We start from the raw sequence: 21,760 nt of genomic DNA, 5'->3' as shown, positions 1-21,760 counted from the left end.
ATTAAGTAAAAACCTGACCTCTGTGTACTGTATGGTCAGTGCATCTGGTGAGTATTTTATTGGTGCAGAAACTGTGGAGGAAAGTATTTGTATGAGAAGATACCCGGTTTTTACTTTTTATTAACTTTGGATTCAAGTTCACAGCGCTGCATACCTTTTCTGATGATTGTTTCTAAAGACTGCATGTTGTCTGTTTATGTTGGCTGCTGAATAAGGTTGGTCAGCACAGACTTTAAGAAAAAGTTGATTTTTTGTCTTAGCTTGGATTTATCAGTAAAATTCCTTTTAGAACAGCCCATTAAAAACAAATCCCAGGTAAAAGAAGAGGGCTAACAAAACATTAATTCAAGTAATACAAGGATGAAAGTACCTGTGACAGTGGTTTGTTCTCATAAGCCTTCTCATGTTCAAAGAACATATCTAAGCCATGCTCCTTCACTATCTTCTCAGATTCATCAGAAAAAAGGACAGCATCTCCATCAAATGCCACTCGCAGCTGATCTTCATTAATAGACACATTATGACTGGGGCTAAAAATGGTGGCAGCTGCAATACCTGTAAGCGATTAAAAAAATAAAAATAAAATAAAAATCTTGTTAAGATTGTTTATAACAATTTCTGTTTTTATTAACGACTTGACTCATTTTGGTTGTCTGATTGTATACCAGTAATGCATCTAAAGATGAACTTCAACCTTGCCTTTAGCCTTACATGGTTATACACGTTTCTATCCAGTAATGGATTTTTTTCCCCCCGATTTCACTGCACGCTGTGAGCTTATCGTAGTGTGCATTAGAAGCTGCTGCAAGCCGGAACCTGCAAAATCTCCTGGCTGGAGGATATCCGGCATCATCTAATGCTTCCTTCCCCAGCCTGTCTCCGGCAGTCAGACCCCCTTTGGGAAGAGGTCTAGTCAGGAACTGAGTGACCTTTGACTAGGAATTAAGCAGAAGGAATTTCATAGTAATTGTAAGTACCACAATTCTCCTTTCCTCCATCTCGCAAGACTTTATTGAGGAGCCACACTAATATGGGATGCTATTATCTTTATGGACTGCTGGTATATTATTTACCATACTTGTGGAATTGCACTGATCCCACTGTTGTGATTGTAGACTGTTTTTACTTACTTTAGATAAAAAAGTTCAATGCAAAGAGCAAGCTCCATGTGGTGTGAAGTAAGAGACTAAAAGTGTGAATCAGAACGCACAGCCAATATCTGGGAAATTAACATCTTTGATTTACTTTTATTTTTTTCAAATATAAGTTTTATTTATGCAAACTGTGCCCAATACGGGTGTGTACAAAACAATAGACACACAATTTTTAGAAACAAAGGGGAAAAGATGGGAAATACAGAGTGGGTTCGCCATACATATGGAGGGAGAGGCAGATATGCTATATATCACATACTTAACATAGATCAAGTGGATGAGCTAGTTCAAGTTATAATCGGCCAGTCAAAGACTTGCAAGTATAAGATCCTCTGTTAGTGAGTAGGGCTAATATTACCAGCCTACGTCTCTTCTGTCTTTTGCTTCCCTCTCCTCTAGCTTCTCATTTCCCCGGGCGAGGTCCAGCGCCCGGGGCTCAAGGTCAACAAGAATGGTATGGAACAACATGTAGGGAAAGAGAGAAAAAAGAAAGAAGAAAGAAAAAAAAAAAAAGAGGGAAGGGGTGGAGGAAGGAGTGGGATGGGGGGGGGAGGGGGGGAGTTCTGGTTGATTCAGGACAGCGCCCAACTTTATCCCCCGTTCTTCAGGTTATTAATTACCCTACAATGTTCTAAGTGATACACCTTCAGAGGTGAGGATGAACTGTTGCCAGAGAGCCCATGTTTTTTTAAATTCTTCTTGCTGTTGCCTCCCAGAGAGTACCAGGTCTTCCATTTTACTAATGTCCTCCACCTTACGAATCCACGACACCACCGATGGAGGTGTTTGGTTTTTCCAGTAGACGTTGGGACGCAGGCTCTGGCCGCGTTTACTAGATGGCACACAATAGATTTTTTATACTTTTTGGTGGACATTGTGTTTACATGCAATAGGAAGAAGGCCGGATCATCGGGGACCTTGTATTCCGTAAACTTTTGGGTAACATCTTTGATTTTTTTTAGTGCAAGCGTGATTAGCTTAGAAGCTGGTGAGAGTTAGGAAAAGGGGTCACCTTCCTAGCGGTGAAAGAGGGCTTCCCTCATGGAACACATGTCAGATGACCCAGGCCCATATGACACATGATCCCAGGGTCTTTGGCTGTACTTCTAGAGCCCTATATTGAACCATGTTGGACCTACACGGCACTGCAAACACCACCCCAGGTGTTTGAGGGTTATTATAGACTTGATCAAGGGATGAAGTGTAAAGGCTTGAAACTGCCATCTGTGCACATGCTTAGCAGACAAAGGACAGCCTAGAAAACTCAATTTAAAGCAGGGTATACATGGACCAAAAATCAGCCGGTTCATCACAATGCTTGTGTTAATGCGAGGATCTGTAAAGTTTATTTTTTTCAGCTCGCTGGATGAATGAAAAAAACGGATTGTGTATACCCTGCTTAACAGTAGAGCCCCAGCTCTAGAGTTTGGCCACATAGCGTAGCTTGGTCCCAACTACAAGATGAATTTAACATCACAGATCCTCTGGCAGGTCTTTAAAGGTCCGTGCTGACACTAAATACAAATATTTAATGTGAAGCCATGAAAGCTTCAAACTTGTAAAATCCAGCAAGAGGGCCAACAAAAAAAGGCAATTTGATAAATTAAGAATAGAAAGATTCACATTCAATTTCTTTTTAAATTCATCACATGATATCCTTTGAGGCCCTCTGCAATGCCCTCTATAGGGGGTCGGGGAGCCTTAAAGTACCTTTAACAATGGCGATGAAGGCAATTATTAAGGCTTGGCACACAGTAGTGATTAAACCCAATCTGGCAAGGGCCAAATGGTTCCCTAATACACCACTCTGGTGTAACCCAAGACTGAAATAATTGCATGCTCTACAGGACCTGGGTTTGTGGGCGGATAAGGGCATCAAATATTTGAGGGATATCTGTGATGAGTCAGGACTCTTTACATTTGATAGGCTGAAAAATAAATTCCAACTTCCGAACTCTTTCTTCTTCAGGTTCCTGCAGCTCCGCCATGCCTTTGACTCACAGTTCAAGACAGTTCAGCTTTGGCTGGAATATGATGACATGGAGACCCTTCTATAAGATGCTGGTCTCTTAAAACCACTATCCTAAATTTACTGAGCACTTCTACCGTCCATTCAGGTCGGATTGGATGGTTTACGTGATCTGTGGCGGGCAGAGGTGCAGGAGCTGGACAGCGAGGACTAGGAGGACATGTGGGATTATCCATTCCAGCCGCTGGTTGCTACTAGGGATAAACTGATCCAATTCAAAATCCTACACAGGATCTACTATACGCCCCAGCACCTCCACTGCATGTACCCGGCTGTGTCGGCCAGCTGTTGGAGATGCTCTGGTACTCCTGTAGTTTTTGCGCATATATTCTGGGATTGCCCACAAATTCAGGAATATTGGAGGGAGGTAACTCAATTCATTCATAGTTTGTCTACTATGCCTATTCCCCTGACAGTCATTGTCTGCCTCCTTGGCTTGGTGGAACAGCTGGCGTTTGCAAAAGCAACACGCACCCTATTAGGTATCCTTTTATTTTATGCCAGGAAAGCCATTGTATTGAAGTGGAGATCACCTACTCCTCCCACACTGTCCTCATGGAAACAAATGGTTAACGCAATGATACCCCTCTATAAAAGCAACATTTTTGTCCCGAGGATGTCCCAAAAAATATGACAAGGTCTGGCATTTATGGACGGACTCCGACTCCACAATAGATGATCAGCTCTTAGGGGATTAACCTAGATAGATTTCTGTCATCTTTATCTGGATCTTCTGAGCGCTGTAGCCTAGACCCCTGTTGGTTAGTTGGAGAGGTCATATTAAAAACCAAAAACTCTGCATGCATTTCACATCTATCCTCAATTGCCCTTATAGAGTCCAGGGCCAATAACTAAAACCGGGAGACAGTTTCCCACAAAACAACATCTCTTTGCAAAATTCTAACGTGTTACCTGAGCATAGAATTGAGTAGTGTTATGTTATGCACATGTCCGTGTGCACTGGTTGGCCGGGGTATGCCCCAAAAGCCCTGTTTTGTATCTCAAAAGAAAACTTTCAATAAAGAGAAATAAAAAAAAAAATGTATCACATGATAAAGAAGATAAAAAAGATCACTGTATATCTGTGATGTATATTATAAAAATAGGTTTAATTGACAGGCTCACTTAGGGGCCTGGTTTTTAAGCTAGTTCCCAGCCCAGGTGTCTTGATTGCAGTTTTGCAGTGGTCCACTCCACTCTACCCGCTCCACACATGCAAATAGGTTCTAGAAGCTTCTTTGTGTGAGGCTCGAAGCAACATTTCTACACTTTACCTTTGGTAGTTCCAAATACAATTTCTACGCAAGTCTCATCCTTCCTTAAGGGCCAATAAGTGGTAACCTAGGTATGTTGTAAGCACATCCAGGGAAGCTGCCCAGCCACTACATTGATGAGTTCTCTGTCTCCGGACCCACTCCCAAGCCTAGCCGGATACTAAACAATCCCCTAAGGTATTGGCTGTGCTCCTCAGCTCTAATGCCGCGTACACACGATCGGAAATTTTGGTTGACAAAAGCTCTGATGCTTTTCACGATGGGATTTCGCTCAAGCTGTCTTGCATACACATGGCCACACCAAATTTCAACCGTCGAGAACGCAGTGACATACAAAACATACGACGGGACTAAAAAAAAATGAAGTTCAATAGCCAGTAGCTAATAGCTTTCATCTCATAGTTGAATCTGAGCATGCGTTTTTGCACATCAGAACTGCATACACACGAATGGATTTTCGGATAGGAGCTTTTTCCAACCGAAAAATTGAGAATATGCTCTCAATCTTTTGCTGGCTGAAATTCAGCCAGCAAAAGTCCGATGGAGCATACCCACAATCACATTTTCCAACCAAAAGCTCTCATCGGTCTTTTGCTGGCCGAATTTCCAATCATTTATACGTGGCATAAGAGGCAAATAACATTCCCCAATAGCAATGTCACTTGACATAACGTACTTTTACCTGTGTTCGGCAACGAGGCACTACAGTGGTTTTTATTCCGAATACTAATCCCAAAGGGAAATTATTGAACTTTACTAAACATTTCTTAAGGCATCTCACAAACTTTCAATTGTACATTGTACATTATAGTTGTAAACATCCTTCCAACTACATGCATATCTTTCAGTGTTCCGTCAGTAAAAGTCCCCCAATTTCTAACTAGGAGGGGTGCTGAGTTTAATAAATGTTTACTCATGGTGTGACTTCTTTAGGCTCTAAGCCTAAGCCCTTGTACACACGATCGGAGATTCCGACGACCAAATCCGATGGATTCATTCCGGACGAGGTCCGGAAGTGATATTGCATACACACGGTCGGACAAAGTTGTCGGAAAAAATCTGATTGTACATAACGTGATGACGTTATTTCACTATGACGGGACTACGTTCAGGCTAGGAGCCAATAGCTTTGGTCTAGGAATTTGATCTGAGCATGCATCTTGTCCGTCGGAGTAGGCTACACATGATCGGAGTATGTCCGATCGGAGCATTTTGTCGGAAAATATTTCTGGCAAGTTGGAAAAGTTGGTCCGACAGATATTCCGACGGAAACAGTCCGATGCAGACCACACACAGTCGGAATATCTGACAAAACGCTCCGATCGGAAACATTCCGACGGAATCTCCGACCGTGTGTACAAGGGCTTACAGTGTCTTACGATACTGCTTCTACATGGCTTCTCTTTCTCTCCACATTCAATCCAGATGGGCTCCTCCCCAGCCTTATATAATAAAGGTGCAGAACACCAGAAGAGTACAGACCCTGTCAGACAGGGTCTACACATTAAAGAAGAAACCCCCTTACAAGCTACTAAAGTAAAGAAAATAGGTAAAATAATAGGAAATAGAATAATTCATGTAGTAGGTGGTGGTAAACTTTTGTTTTTATGAATGGCATGACTCTTCCACACAAATTTGACAAAAATAATTAACTGTGGCTATACCATTACAAAACAAATTAATTATAGATTTACCTTGGGTAACCCCGAATACCATTAACATTTTACTTATTCACTAAACAGGTGCTATATTCTCTCACACCATCTTCTTGTTGCTTTTGAGACTTCATTCTAGGCTAGGTTTCAAGTGCAGTCACAAGATGACCTATCAAAATGCTACCAGAATGAAATAACATTTGCTTTCATACAAGGATGCCCTGCCAGAATGTTTTGTAACCTGACCTACTGTTGGACTGAAAGATTTATCTGTGGTCTATTAAAAGTATAGTGTATAGAATTAACTTAAGCACAACCAAACAATCCTGTCTAGAAAGGATAAGAGCGGGATTTCAATAACTTCCTATGCTACTTTAAATACTCTGTGGGCTCTTTCCTGCTTTGGCAACTCCCTGTGTGCATCAGTTTCTATTACCACTACAAAGCACCAGGTAGTTATTATTTTCTTTACCCATCTGTAACAGGGTGTAGGTATCCTATTATATGGGTTGGGGTGTACCCACCCTTTGGAGGCGGGTGGTTCAGTGTGGTGGAGTGAAGAGAGAAGTTCAGAGATACAGCTCTGGGTCAGCACACTTTCCATTACAGGGAAAGGTATTGGAGATTGAGGCCCCCAAAGTTTGAATAAATTGGGAAGCAACTTTGGTCACATGAATTATATAGGATTATGCTATGTGTATGCCACAACCTTCCTTTTCTTGCATTGCCTTCACTGTGAAGACAAATGTTTTTGTTGAAAATGTTCTAAGATTGTTTTGTGCCTTTTACTATATGTTTGGATAAGAAGTACCTTGGAAAAAGACCCTGCCCTATTTTTTTTTTCTGTGATGCTAACGGGACAGTATGACTTATACTTGTAGAGGATCAGGTGTTTGGCACCATGGGGGATGGAGAAGTGGCACAGTGCCAGGAGGCTGCCTCCTGACGGTTTGAGGTGCAGCGTAATGTTAGCCTCATGGAACATGGTTTCTGACTACTTCTATATGGAAAGTGTTGGGAGGTTGAAGACCCCCTGCAGGATTCTGAGGCTTAAACGAACCTACTGAAAAGAGAGTGTTCTTCATTGGTAGCAATTTCTGTCACCCTTAACATTTCCCCCCACTTACACACTGTCTGAATGAAATTAATTAGTAAACATGGAATCAAACTACAGACCAACCAAGTGGATCTTTAAGTAGGAAATGAACAGACCAGAGGCAGGTGGCAGAGGTGTCAGGCATTAATGGTTACTTGTACCCCTGAAATAACACTTTACCTAAACCTGAAACTTAAAGAGGATTTTGACCCAAAAGTTTAACTTCTGCTTTAAGTGCTGGTGACCCCCTGACATGCCACATTTGGCATGTCATTTTTTTCGGGGGGGGGGGGGGGCGGGTACCCTGTCTTTACAGGCACCCAGCTCCCACTTCCTCCCCTGGCGCCGGAAGGAAGATCACCGCTCCCCCAATCTTCTGGGACACGTCACAGGTCCCAGAAGATTGTCGGGCCATTCAAGGCGCAGCTTGCAGTGAGCATCCACAGTTAGAATGCCGGCCCCACGGAGAGGAGGGGGAGAGGAGTCAGGCTTCCTGCACCCACATCGCTGGACCGTGGGACAGGTGAGTGTCTCACTTTTTGTAGCTGCTGACTTTTAAATGGCTGGAACTCCGCTTTAACATTTTACTAGACCTTAACCCTTAGGCCGCGTACACACGGGCGGACTGTCCGTCCAACTAAGTCCGTCAGACAATCCGACAGACAGTCCGTCCTACTTTTGAATGAACGGACTTGACCACACACGATGAACAGACAGTCCGCTGAAAGCTTGCGCGATGACGTGTACAGCACGTACGACGGGACTAGAAATACGACGTCCAATACACTGCAATGCAACCTTTGGCCGTGTAAATCCTTTCTGAGCATGCGCCATACTTAGTCCATCCAACTTGCCTACACACGAGCGGACTGTCCGCTGAAACCAAAGTTGGACGGACAATAATACGGAAATTCCGAAAGACTTAGTCCGCCAGACTGTCCGCTGAAAAAGTCCGCTGAAGCCCACACACGAGCGGATTGTCCGTCAGACAGTCCGCCCGTGTGTACGCGGCCTTAGGCTCATTTACACTTGCTTTGACTTTAAGACACATTAAAGCACCTACCACTTCAACATGCTTTTTGATGCTTTGGTGATGCTTCAGTGATGTTTGGGTGATGCTTTAGGCTGGGTTCACACTATTGCGGTGTTAGATGTTGCATGTGATTCGCACCGCATGGTTGTGCAGACCACATGTGATGTTTGTGCGATTCAAATTTGGTCTGCACTGGAATCGGGTCGCATGGGTGTTCACACCCATGTGATCGGATTCCTGCACCATTTCACAGTTCGCGTGTGATCTGTGAATCAATCTGGGGGTTTCATTAGCTTTGTATTGACACCTGCAGTGGTTTGCATAAAGCAGTGTTAAATGCCTGTGAGAGATATGTGATGCGGGAAGCCGCACAGGAATTACGCTGGTTTCTGCATTGCATATGTGTGAACCCAGGCTATATGAAGCTTTGCGAATGCCCTTGTGTGTTGATATTATATTTGTTTTAAAGGGGTCCAGTAGAACCAAGCTCCTTAGTACCCCTGTCCAGCAGATCTCCAGCTCAGTATTATCCCTGTTCAGCACATCCACAGCTTATTAGTACCCTCGTTCAACAGTTCCCCTGCTCAGCTGATGCCCCACTCAGTCATACCCCCAGCTTTGCGGATTTCCTGCTCAGTAGTAACCCCTGGCTTTGCTGATCTCCCGATCTCCCGCTCAGTAGTAACTCCCAGCTCTGTTGTTCCCTCACTCAGTGGTAACCCCCAGCTCTGCTGATCATCTGGTTTTATGATCCTCCTCTCCCACTGGTCCCTACTCACCACCTGATATAATGTCCTCATGCTGCACACCATGTGTGACATCTGCTAGTTTCTCCTGCTCTGGTCCTCCAGCTCTGCTGATCCTCTGCTTCTCTGCACTCCACACCAGATGTGACGTTTGCACCAGACACTTCCAGAATATACAGAATATATACAGAAGTGACTGGTGATGATGTATTGTTGGTTTCCCAGTGCATCCTGAAATATCGTGGAATATCTCATACCTACAAAACCTCCAAAACAAAGTGAAGCTAAAGCCAAATAAAAGCCTCTCAGAAGATTCAGGTGCTGTAAGCAAGCATCGTCATAGACTTCTATGGAGGCTTTGGAGATGTTTTGAAGCACCAAGAAAGCAACGCAGGGTATATTTTTAAAGCAGAGCAAAGCAAAAAGGTGCTTTGATTGGCATTGAGAGTGTTTTAAAAAAGCATGTCTAATGCAACATTTTGAAGCAAATGTAAATGGGCCCTTAAAGTGTATGTAAAACCAAAACTTTTATTTAATTTTGGATAGAGTGAGGAAGTGTTAAATCCCCTGTAAGGGCCCTTTCACATGGGCTGCCCGATCAGGTCTACATGTCAGTTTTTCAGGCGGACCTGGTTGGAACCTCCATTCACCCCTTTGTAGCAACAGATGTCAACAGTGACATGATCTGTTCGTGTCTGCAAAATCCAGACAGATGGTGGTCCTATTTTCCATCCAACTGGTGGATCAGATCAGATATGATCGAATTAAAATGGACAGGCAGTCTGTTTTCACCTGATCTCCCCATAGAGGAGAGTGGGACTGGGTCCATCTCCACTCTGCACAGTGAACGGAGACGGACATGTCATCCGCCTGCTCAGCGGGGATCAGCGGAGCAAATGGAGTCTGTCCAATGGCATCCGTGTGAAAGGGGCCTTAGGGATTTGCTGCTGTCTAATGGTCACTATATTCAGTTGTCTCTGGTTAAGTAATAAGAACATTATACATTTTAGTTATGCCACAGAACAGGTAGTGTTTTCCAATGCCAGCTGTTTCCACGGGTGCTTTTATACCAACAAACTCGTGTGACTCATTAGGTATACACCTAATTGGGTCCATAACATCTGGTAAGCCTCCCCTCAAGTGGTGGTGAATTTCTGCAAATCACTCACAGAAGTCACTATAATCTTTCAAGACATATCACTATTTTGATATTTTTGTTATCTATGGACTTTAACACGTTCACTTTGGGGGATATATGTATATATTCGTCTATTTAGTATATTTGATGTAGCATTGTTTTAACAATATATAACTATCTAACGGTATAAATTCAAGAGGAGCTTTAAAAATCACTATTGAAGTTGATTATATATTCATTATTATACTCTTTTTCACTGGTGTAAGATTATATTGTTATAATTACATGTACAATCTAAGCGCCACACTTTTTCTATATTTGTACTAAAACTATCTGCTCTGAAAGCTCCCAGCGCCAAAGCAAAACTGACTCAGGGAAAACACCAAGGCATTTAGTATAATTATAATTAACAGTCATGTAGCCATCAACTTCACAGACTTTACAGACTTCAACTCTATTGAAAACAGTTACTTACCTTCCTCTATAGCTTCCTGTACCTTCTCAGCATCAGATGAGAGGTATAGATTGGTATGGTAAGCTTTAAGGTAGCCAATGGGGCTGTTGCCTCCAGTCATGCAGAAACGTTCAATAAAAAGATCTGAAAAAAACAATATACAGCAATTACAAACATTCAAGCCTTAAAGAGGTATTAATCCTAAAAGCAAACATTTATTATATTGCAGCTTACCAATCATTAGATATGGTGGAAGCATTTGTTTCCTTTTTTAGGCTTCCTTTCTTCTATTTTCATCTGGTGGTCCAGCTAGTAAGTTTGTTTTTCACAGTACAAGCTCTTCAGCAAAATATATCAGTTTACATGGATGAGACAAACCACTTGACACTAGCAGGGGTGATTAAAAGGATCAGATTTTATTTATTCGTGCAAACCTTTTTCCTGGTGCCTTCATGGCAGCATACACATGGTTGCTCCACCCCCAGCCAACCCACAGAGCCATTATAACTCTATAAAAGAGCGACAGCCCCCACCCCCATTCTCTTTTTTTGTCCTCAAAGCCACAAAGGATCATGGATTCATCAGCCTCTGCCTCTGCCAAAAAAATTGGTGCAGCCATTGAGGTTAATGCTCTCCTGAGATGAGGTCCAGTCACTTGGGCTGCTAAATGCGCTGAGGAGTGGGGGTGCCCATTTTTCTGTGGATGTTTTTGGGGCAGTGTATGTGGGACTCACCATTTGGTCCCCACCGCAGCTCTATGGCTCTGTCATGCCTTATCCTACTGCCAGATTTCCTTTCTCTGTTTTCTCCTGCTCTGTAGTGTAGAGGTGCTGTTTCTGTAATTGCAGCCTGTATGATAGCTGTGGGCGCTCCACGCGTCTCTTCCGGCTTCTCTTTCTTCCTGGATGGGGTGGGTAACCGGAAGTACAGGAGCGGCCATCTTGGTGGTTCCACACAGCTGATTTTGCCCTCACATTATTTAAATAGGTGGGGAGCAGGGGAAAATGGCTGCTTCTCGCCTCCCACCTGCTCTGATACATGCTTGCCATCCTGCTGCAAAGAGAAGCCAGCATGGAGAGTATCCATGGTAGGTCGTGTTTGTTTACATACTTTTTGAAGAGCCAGTGTGCTGCTTTTTCTTTTTCTATGCTGCCACTCCATTTGCTCTTTCTCTCTCCCTTTTTTTTCTTTGTGGTGATTTTTCTTTGCTGTCTTTCCTTAGCCGCTTCACATAGCCTGTCGCGGCACACAAAATATCCTCAACATCCCTCTATGCATAGGGCTGCAATATATTGGTAATTAAAATAAAAAAAAAGAGCAGAGCCTCATTTTAAGAGATATCTTTGTCCCTTTACAGCCGCCACTCGTCTCACAGAAGATCCAGTAGCCGTGGCCATACACATGGACACTCTTTGCATTCTACTCAAAGATCACATGACTCAGCACATCATGCTCTTCCCACAGTGTGTCCAGACCCCATGAGAAAGCCTGTTGGGCCTGCGGTAAGCAGACGCTGCCCGACAAACTGGTCTGCGAGAGCTGTTTCTCAGAAGCCCCTAGAGAAAAAGAGAAAGAGAGACAATGGCGTCTATGAAGAAAATGATCCAAGACTCAGTGAAGGAGTTGGCCTTTTCTCAGGAGATAGCCAGACCCTCAAGTATTTATAGACTGACAGATGCACCTGCCAACCAGGGGGGCTCGACTACAGCTTTAGAGGATGAAGCAGCAGAGAATTCCTCTACATCCCTGAACTTTGCCATTATTGACCCCTTTATAAATGGTGGTAAAAGAGACCATACAATGGGAAGAATCTGTTGAGCCTCTGCCAAAGTCGCAGAGATACTTCCCTCATCTCTAGAAGAAATCTTCCCTTGATGGATGAGATCAAGGATGTTGTTCTTAAATAGAGGAAGAAAGTCGATAAGAGAGAGAAGTACCATTCAACTGTTTCCAAAAGCTTTATCTCCTGTCGGATGCAGATGCACAACTGTTTGACGCAGCGTCCCCCGGGAGGCCTCGGTCATGAGGCAGGCAAGAAACACTACACTGCAACTGGAAGATGCGGTCTCCCTTAGGGATGGGCTTGACCACAGGATTGACGAAGACCTGAAAAATACATATCAAGCAGCAGGGGTGCCTGCAAGCTGGCTGTGGCCCTAACCTCGGTCTTCAGAGCAGTTAGAACTTGGACAGAGAATGTTGAATCAGCTCTGCGGCAAGGTGTGGATATAGAGCAAATAATCAGAGCCTTGGGTAAACTGAAGTTGGCCTCAGACTTCATGGCAGAGGCTGCTATTGACTCTCTGAAATGCGCAGCAAGAACAATGCTATACTCCATAACCACTAGAAGGGCTCTCTGGCTGAAGCCCTGGGGAACGGATCCCTCCTCTAAGCAGACATGGTGTCGCATACTGTTTTATGGGATAGCTCAGTTTGGGGAAAAGCTGGATGCAGCAATTTCCAGAGTGACCAGTGGGAAGAGTGGGTTAATACCCCAAGACAAGACTAGGAGGGGGAAGTATTCCACAAAGAGTCCTCTTCAGCAAAAACCGAGAGATACAAGGGATTATCGTCCTGGTAGAGAATACAGGAAAGGCTAGAGGGTCTCCCAGTTGACCTTCCTGAAGTTGGCCAAGGCCAAGGCATCTACCTCATCGCAGAGGAACCCAAAGTCTTTTTGACTTCCTGCCCACCCATGCCGGCGCAGCGGGTGCCCGTTTAAAAGTATTCGCTCAGGTGTGGGTGTAAAATTGCGCAGATTGGTGGGTGACCAGCTGGGTTATTTCTGGAAGTGAAAAACAACGATCTCCTCAGGCATCCTTCCTCTCCACCAGGATTCCCAACTCAATGGAGAAAGCAGGAATTGTGCGACTGTTTGTGCAAACATTAATTCTCCAGAAAGAGGTAGTACCCGTTCCAGAGTCTGAATGGTACTCAGGTTTTTTATTCTCCAGTTTTTCTTGTGTGAAAAAAAAACCGGAAGGATGGAGGCCAGTGCTGGATCTGAAGAGATTGAACAGATTCATTCTCCTAGAACATTTCAAGATGGAGTCACTAAATACGGTCATATTGGCGGTCCAGCAGTGCGAATGGAACTCCATAGACCTCCAGGACGCATACTTACATCTACCCATTCACCGCCATTTTCAGGCTTACCTAAGATTCAAAGTGGAGGACATCCACCTTCAGTTCCAGTTTCTCCCATTCGGTATATCTACAGCACCAAGTACCTTTACAAAAGTCCTTGTGGCAATTCTAGCACCACTCAGAGGACGGGGGATCAGAGTCCTGTCCTGGACGAAATCTTGATATTATTTCAGTGCAGAGTAATGTTATTGGCACACTTGCAGGTGGTAATGCCCTGACCAGGTTCGCTTGGATAATCAGGCAAACCAAGAGTCAGCTCAATTCTATACAAGAGATGATATACTTGGGCGCTCTGTTCAACACCCAAAACCGGTCAGTTTCCCTTCCGCCGGCAAAATTCTCAGTCATCAGTGAGAAGGTAAAGCAGGCCTTGTCAAGCCAATCTATGTCGGCATCGAAATGCCTCAGCCTCCTGGAGACGTTTGCCTCATGTATTCCGCTGGCACCTCCAAACTTTTAGCAGGGATTTTTAGCCCAGGTTAGAAAGCAGTCACTGTCCAAGCAAATAATGGTGACTGAGGATGAAGAACAGTCTCTGGTGGTGGAAAAGGCACCAAAGTCTCTGTAATCACTGCCATCTTAGGCTGGGGCGCTCATTGTGGATCCAACATGTTCCAGGGAAGATGGCAGTTTGAGACCAGCAATATAGTATACAATTTGCTGGAGCTGAGAGCATCCTGGATGGCCACATCTCTTCTGGCCTCCTCTCTGAAGGAAATTTCTCCTGATACATATGGAGCGTCGGTGGCCTATGTGCAAAACCAGGGCGGCACACACAGCAGATCCCTGATGCAGGAAGTGGAGCCGATTCTGTCATGGGCAGAGGAGAACCTGCTGAATCTCAGAGAGGCCTATATTCCAGCCTTTCAGAATCACCAAGCAGATCTGTTGTCCAGGAATCTGGCTGACAACAACAAGTGGTCTCTGAATCAGACAGAGATTGTTCGATTGGATTTGTCAACAATGGGGTCAGCCCCCCAAATAGACCTTTTTGCCTCACTTCTGAACACCAAGCCGCCTTTTTTCATGAGATATGTCTGCCGCACATCAGCGAGGGTGGATGTGCTAGCTCAGTCATAGGATTTCTGCTTGGCCTATGCCTACCCTCCAGTCCCTATGATCCTACATTTTCTGCAATGACTCAGCAGGAAGAGAGTGATCGTGTTGGCAGTAATACCTTATTGGCAGCGGAGACCTTGGTTCACCCTGCTGATGCAACTGTCCCTCTGCAAACCCCTACCTCTAACACATCTTCAGGACTTTCTGTCTCAGGGAGACTGTGTGCATCCACATCCAGAGACTCTGAATTAAAGGGTCTGGAAGCTGAGAGGAGGAGATCAAAAGAAGTAGTGTTCCAGCCAAGGTTTTAAAACTCTGCTTCAGGCAAGGAAGGCCTCCACAAGCAATACCCATTACAGGATTTGGCAGAAATTTCTCCAATTAGCACAAAGAGAGCAATTTGACCCACTAAGACCGGAGGTTCAGAACGTACTGCAATTTCTCCAGTCAGGCCTCGATTTAGGATTAGGCCCTAATACCATGAAGGTGCACCTCTCAGCCCTCTCAGCTCTCATAGACACCAGATGGGCCCTAAATCCTCTGGTAGAACATTTTCTAAGGGCGGTAATAAGGCTAACAGCACCAAGAAGAAGTCTATACCCCAAATGGGACTTACTGATAGTGCTAAATTTTCTTGCAGCACCTCCCCTTTGCACCTACGGAAGGCTGTTCTTTAAAAGACATCACACTGAAGGCGAACTTCCTAGTAGCTGTTACATTAGGGTGCAGAGTCTCAGAAATTGAAGCCCTAGGCTCTAGAGATCCCTATATCATTTTCTATCCAGAAAGGGTAGTCCTTCAGTGTATCCACCAATTCGTACCTAAGGTCCCTTCCACATATCACTCCAATCAGGAATGGGTCCTGCCAGCATTCCTGGAAGAACAGAATTTGTCAAAACTGCATGAATTGGATGTAGCAAGAACCTTAAAGTCCTATATCACTGTAATTCTACACCTCCGTAAATATGAAAGATTATTTGTAATTCCCAGTGGTGCAAGGAAAGGGCAAGCAGCATCGAAGCACACAATAGTGGGATGGATTGTGTGAATTATACACAAGGCTTACCGGGCTAGTGGGCTTCCTGTGAATGAATGTGCACTCAACAAGAGGGATTTCATCTTCATGGGCAGCCTTGGCAAAGGTCTCCCCCTAAGATAATCTGCAAAGCAGCAAGCTGGTCCTCATATTCCATGTTTATAGCTCACTACAGCCTAGATCCAGCTAGTCTCACTTCCTGGGATTTTGGGAGGAAGACCTTACAATTTCCTGTTTCGTAATAGTCAATTAAAAATTCAGTTTTCTTCAGCATTCCCTCCCTCGTAGTGAGTTATTTACCATGCGTATGCTGCCATGAAGGCACCAGGAAAATAGAAATTAATTACTTACCTTTCTGTAATTTTCCTTTCCTTGTGCCTATCCATAGCAGAATATTCCCCTCACTTGTTCTTATTCGTGTGGCTGAATTGAGTCTAGTTATGAGAATGGGGGGGGGGGGCTCTCTTCTATAGAGTTATAATGGTCCTGTGGGTTGGCGGGGGTGGAGCAACCATGTGTATGATGCCATGGATAGGCACCAGGAAAGGAAAGTTATGGAAAAGTAAGTATATCATTTTCCATTATCCCAAAAGGAACAAAAAACTGTTTGCTGCAACTGCTTATAAAGTGTGATCTGGAGTTTGGTTGAAATTTGTTAATGGTTCTAAATCCATTTAGCACTCCCCTCTCCCCAAGACTGACAATGCTGCTCAGTGGCGTAACTAGAACCTTCAGGGCCCCGATGCAAGAAACCATGAAGGGCCCCCCTGAACCCCAGCCAGGGCTCTTCCCTCCGAGTCCGGTGGTGGAACTCCAGGGTGTGGTCACAGGTATGACCTTTGTGAGCCCTGTAGTTCCACCACTGGTATTTTTTTTTTTTACATTTTTAGGTGCCCCATTGGCGAACTGTCACTAGGCAGGATGGGGTCCCCATCCCCAGAAGAGATGAGGTCCTTTTCTCCAGGGCAGATGAAGTTACTGCCCCCAGGTGAGAAGGGGTCCCTGTCCCCTGGGGAGGTGGGGGTCCCTGTCCCCATGTGAGAAGGGGTCCCTGCCCCCAGGGGGAGATGGAGGTGGTATATAATGGTGTGTGGGGGATGGGGTCCTCTCACTCACCATGACCAAGCTGCAGGCCGCGCACTCATCCATGTTGGCCTGGGCTCCATCCAGTGTGCTGGACGGGCGATCAGCATATCTCCCAGAAAGACCTTTCATCATCTGTGTATGACGGGTGAGGAGGGGGGCTGGCAGACAAGCCTGCAGTGTCCTCCGGGGAGCTCTCATAGGACTGCACTACATCTGTGTGCTCAAAGTTTGTTTACCCGGGAGAAGTATGCAGTGCAGTGTGGGCCAGACTCAGGGGGGGGTGGGACTCTGGCTGGGGAGAACAGACATTGGACTGAGCGGCAATGCATGGAGCAGGAGAGGGGTACTCTGAGAAGCCGGCTGAGGACACAGGTTATGCGGGGAATGCACAACTAAAGAGCAGCCAGTGCGATAGTCGAGCATGGAGCTCTTCTAGTCATCCTCCACCCAACCGTGTGCATGGTGCACTGGTACCCCTAGCTGCCTATGCTGCTGCCCGCCATATGTAGAGGTGGCTGCATGGGCCCCCTGCATCACACTTCCCAGTTGCGGTCGCGACTGCTGCACCCCCTATAGTTACGCCCCTGATGCTGCTGTCTGCAGTGGCTCCTCTGCTTCTTTCTCTAGAGGAGTGTCTCACTAATACAGGAAGTGTGTTTCTGGCCAGATCATCAGGTGAAAAAGCCAAAGAAAATAAAACTGATGCAGCCACCACGTCTAAGGATTGGTAAGCAATATATAAAATTTTTTGTTTTGGGTCTAATACCACTTTAAACATGCATCCATCCTTATAAAATTATAACACTTATGCTACAGTCAGGTGAAATGTAAAACTAGGCACCTGCATTTAACACTGGCCACTTTATGCCAGACTTGTTTCATGCAGTTGTTATGTAGTCTACCATTTGCTGTACAGGTATGAAATAAAAGTTTTTTTCTGAATTACTGTACCTTTAACAATGATTACACTATCTGTGTAGTCCCAAGTGGCTGTAGACTAGATAAACTTTGCCTATGGGTCTTAGGAGAAAAAGATAGATCTTTGTTTCTTATTGTTGGCCAACTAAGCAAAAAAAAAAAAAAAAGTATTTAAAACGCTTGTCAATAGCATCTACCTACAGGGCCTTTAGGCGGGTGGGTATCTTTCCAGAATGTTGAGAGTGGAGATGTCTGTTCAGGACATGCTATGACAACCAGTAAAGGACCATGCAGTTCATGTATAGTAATTTTAATCCTCCTAAAAAAACATACTTGTTCAAGGAACTAAATCAGGGTCCTAATCTAATTGTCCTTCATGACAATCTACTCTTTTTTCTCAGGATGGAAAATATGAAGTGTTGATGTTTTTTTATTAGGCAGGTGTGCTTTTAGGAATGTCTGGCGCTTTTAAAAATGAAAGGGGCTTTATGGTGACTTAAACTTTTAATTGTTTTTTACTTTTTGGTAGAAAATGTCTTAGAACCCCCAAACATATAGATATTTCACACAGAGGCCCTAGAAAATAAATTAGTGGGTGTTGCAATTTTTCTATGTCACATGATATTTGAATTTTTTGAATGCCAATTTTCTGGCACAATATAAATTATGTTATGCTGAGTAAATAGATACCAAACATGTCACGCTTTAAAATTGGGCGCGCTCGTGCAACGGCAACAAACAATTAAAATTTGACTATCAATAGGCGATGCTTTCAAAGTCTTAAAGCGGTAGTAAACCTGCACATTTTTTTTTATTTTTTTTTAAACCTGCAAAGCAAAAGGCATAATGAGCTAGTATGCACCACATACTAGCTCATTATGAAAAACTTACCTTAGAACGAGGCCCCGACATCTGGCCCGATCCACGCTGAGGGAGCTGACATGCTCCCTCGGCGTTTCTTCCGGGTATCGCGGCTCCGGCGCTGTGAGTGGCCGGAGCCGCGATATCGTCACTCCCGCGCATGCTCGCGGGAGATTTCATTCCGGCCGGCCGGCCACTGACGGATTTTCAGGCTGAGAATCCCCTTGTGCGCATGCGCCGCTGCAGTCAGCGGCGCATACCGAGGGGAATATTTCCTAAACCGTACAGGTTAAGGAGATATTTTTTTTACCTACAGGTAAGCCTTATTATAGGCTTTCCTGTAGGTAAAAGTTAAAAAACTGAGTATACAACCACTTTAAAGTGGAAGTAAACTTCCCTATCGTTTTCAGCCAAGGAAGCTGCCATCTTTGCCTCTGTTTAATCTTCAACTTCTATAGTGTGCACATGTGATTCGTTAGGACACTAGCCATTGGATGGTTTGATAGTTTGGCTGAGAGCACAACCAATGTGAAGTTAGCATTCCTGACATGCCTTTTTTTTTTAACTGTTTAAATCGATGGGTTTACTTCCACTTTAACAGGTTACCAATTTAGATTTATGGAAGAGATCTGGTGCTAGAATTATTGCCCATGATCCGGCATTCGTAGTGATATCTTACATGTGTGGACCAATCTGTGCTTGCGTGAGTGTGGGACCGACGTGTGCATTTGCCTTTGTGCGTGAGCATGGGTGGGACGGTTAATTATTTTTTATTTTTACTCTGTCACTTTACATTGTTTTTGTTTTGATAACTTTCATTGCTGTTACATGGAATGTAAACATCCCTTGTGACAGCAATAGGCAGTGACAGGCACTCTGTATGGAGAGCTCTGGGGTCAATAAGACCCCACATTCCTCCTCTGCCCTTAAAAACGTCTTGCCTGCCACCTGGAATTTAATGTTCTGGGTGTCGGGCGATAGGAATTCAACATCCCTACTTCTCTTTTCTCCACGGAAATGATGCATCGACTTCTTCAGTTTGGTGAGAGTAAATCTGCCCACCAATATAATCTTTGCTTATCCTATCTCACAGAACACTGTATATAGACACCTCACACCTTGAATTGCCTTATCCTATCTCACATCACACTGTATATAGATATCTTACACCTGGAATTACTCTAATGCCGCATACACACGGTCGGAATTTCTGAAAAGGAAATGTTCGATGTGAGCTTGTTGTCGGAAAGTCGGACCGTGTGTTCGCTCCATTGGACATTTGCTGTTGTAATTTCCGTACACCAATGTTTGAGAGCAGGTTCTCTAATTTTCTGACAACAAAACTTTGCTGTCGGAAGTCCGACGCACAAAATTTCACGCATGTTCAGAATCAAATACGAGACGAAAGTGCTCGGTCTTGTAAAACTATCATTCGTAATGGAGATAGCACATTCGTCACGTTGCAAAATTTAAAATCTTTCAATGCAGCGCATTCTCCTCTTCTTTATAATGCTAGAATAATGAAGTTGCTTTGCTGCTGATATTCACATAGAAGTCTGACAAACTGATCTCTTATTTCTCGTGATTTCCTGAATAATCTTTGTTTTGTGTTTTGTTTCTCAAGATCTCCAGAATAATCTTTTTTTTTTTTTTTTATAGTGATCTCCCTAATAATTTAATAATAATTTTTAACCTCCAAAAAGTTGGTGTTGGTGTCTCTTGTTAATTTGACATTGTATTATTGAAATGTACCTGTATACTCAAACTGTCCTTTTTGAAGTAAGACACATAGCCAAGTATTTGTCCAGACAAAAATTCTAAATTTATTAGCGGTCATAACAAAATAAAGAGGAAGGCAACGCTGGAGAAACAGTTGAAATTGGTGAAGCCTTTGTACCCGAGGGCAGACATCAATTATTTGACAGGCAAAATTGGTAGTCTGAGGAGTCCATTTAATAGGGAGCACAAACCGGTCCAGGACTCCGAGAAGATCTGGAGCAGCAGCAGATGACATATATGTCCTGAGGCTGTGGTTTTACAACAGCCTGCGTCTTTTGTCAGACTACACCAAACACAGGCCATCACTCTCCAGACTTCCGTGGTTTGTAACTAGAATAAAATGCAAACTTGATTCAGTGTAAGGAGAGGACCCTCAGCAGCTGTTTACACATCTGGACGCAGGAACACTAGTATGGGATACCAGAACAACCTTTTTAGGGTGTCCCACACAGGTGTTCCAGTGGATACTAGGGGTCTCTCCATGTGTGATACTTTACCAAACAAGGTAAGTATTCCAGCTTTAAGAAAGGGAAAGCTGTTTTCAGCTTGGAACTCTGCCAAAACAGACAATTGTACGACACTTCCAAGCAATGTTTCATATTACTATTTTTTGCCTCAAATATCTGTGTGCTAAGTATATATTTTTTTGTATTCACATAGGGGAGAAAAGAATTGGCACAACTGAGGACACCAGGAACCCCACTATTCCTGAAGAAGGGGAAATCCCCACACAACATGAAGAAGATGTGAAGGGAGTGGTTCATGAAGTGGGCGAAATACCCCCCCCCCCCGAAACACGTCCATTGATCCCCCATGATGGGAGCTAGCACATGTTGACATTAGACATGAATATCAGCAAGGAAATCCCCATTTTGACTCCTAATTTGTGTGCATCTTCAAAATGTGGCTTTTAGGCCGCGTACACACGCGGGGACTGTTCGCCCAACTTTGTCCGCTGAACAGTGTTTCGGCAAACAGTCCGCTCGTGTGTGGGCTTTCAGCGGACAGTTTCAGCGAACAGTCCGCTGAACAAGGTTTTTCGGAATTTCCGAAAAACTGTCCGCTGAAACCTTGTTTCAGCGAACAGTTCCCTCGTGTGTAGGCTTGTTCGACAAACTAAGTTCCGCGCATGCTCAGAAAGGCTTTACACGCCGAAAGTTATAATGCAGTGTATAGGACGTCGTATTTTTCGTCCCGTCGTACGTGCCGTTCACGTCATCGCGCACGGTTTCAGCAAACTGTTCGTACGTCGTGTGTGGCCATGTCCGTCCATGCTAATTTTGAGCGGACTGTTT

At 44.2% G+C, this 21,760-nt stretch overlaps 1 protein-coding gene across 1 annotated transcript in view; it reads right to left on the bottom strand.

The window, feature by feature from the left end:
• Nucleotides 1–21,760, bottom strand: part of NT5C1A (5'-nucleotidase, cytosolic IA) — a 106,121-nt gene that overhangs the window by 19,533 nt on the left and 64,828 nt on the right. Inside the window, exons 4-5 of the mRNA XM_077482090.1 lie at nucleotides 10,601–10,723; nucleotides 371–555 (exon numbers count right to left, since the gene is read on the bottom strand). Coding sequence (XP_077338216.1) covers nucleotides 371–555; nucleotides 10,601–10,723 — 308 coding nt within the window. The remainder of the gene's footprint in view (nucleotides 1–370; nucleotides 556–10,600; nucleotides 10,724–21,760) is intronic.

The sequence above is a fragment of the Lithobates pipiens genome, unplaced genomic scaffold (assembly GCF_037356315.1).
Source record: "Lithobates pipiens isolate NorthernLeopardFrog02 unplaced genomic scaffold, aLitPip1_a1.2 Scaffold_16, whole genome shotgun sequence".
NCBI classification, from domain to species: Eukaryota; Metazoa; Chordata; class Amphibia; order Anura; family Ranidae; genus Lithobates; species Lithobates pipiens.
This window is presented reverse-complemented; position numbering and strand designations above follow the sequence as displayed.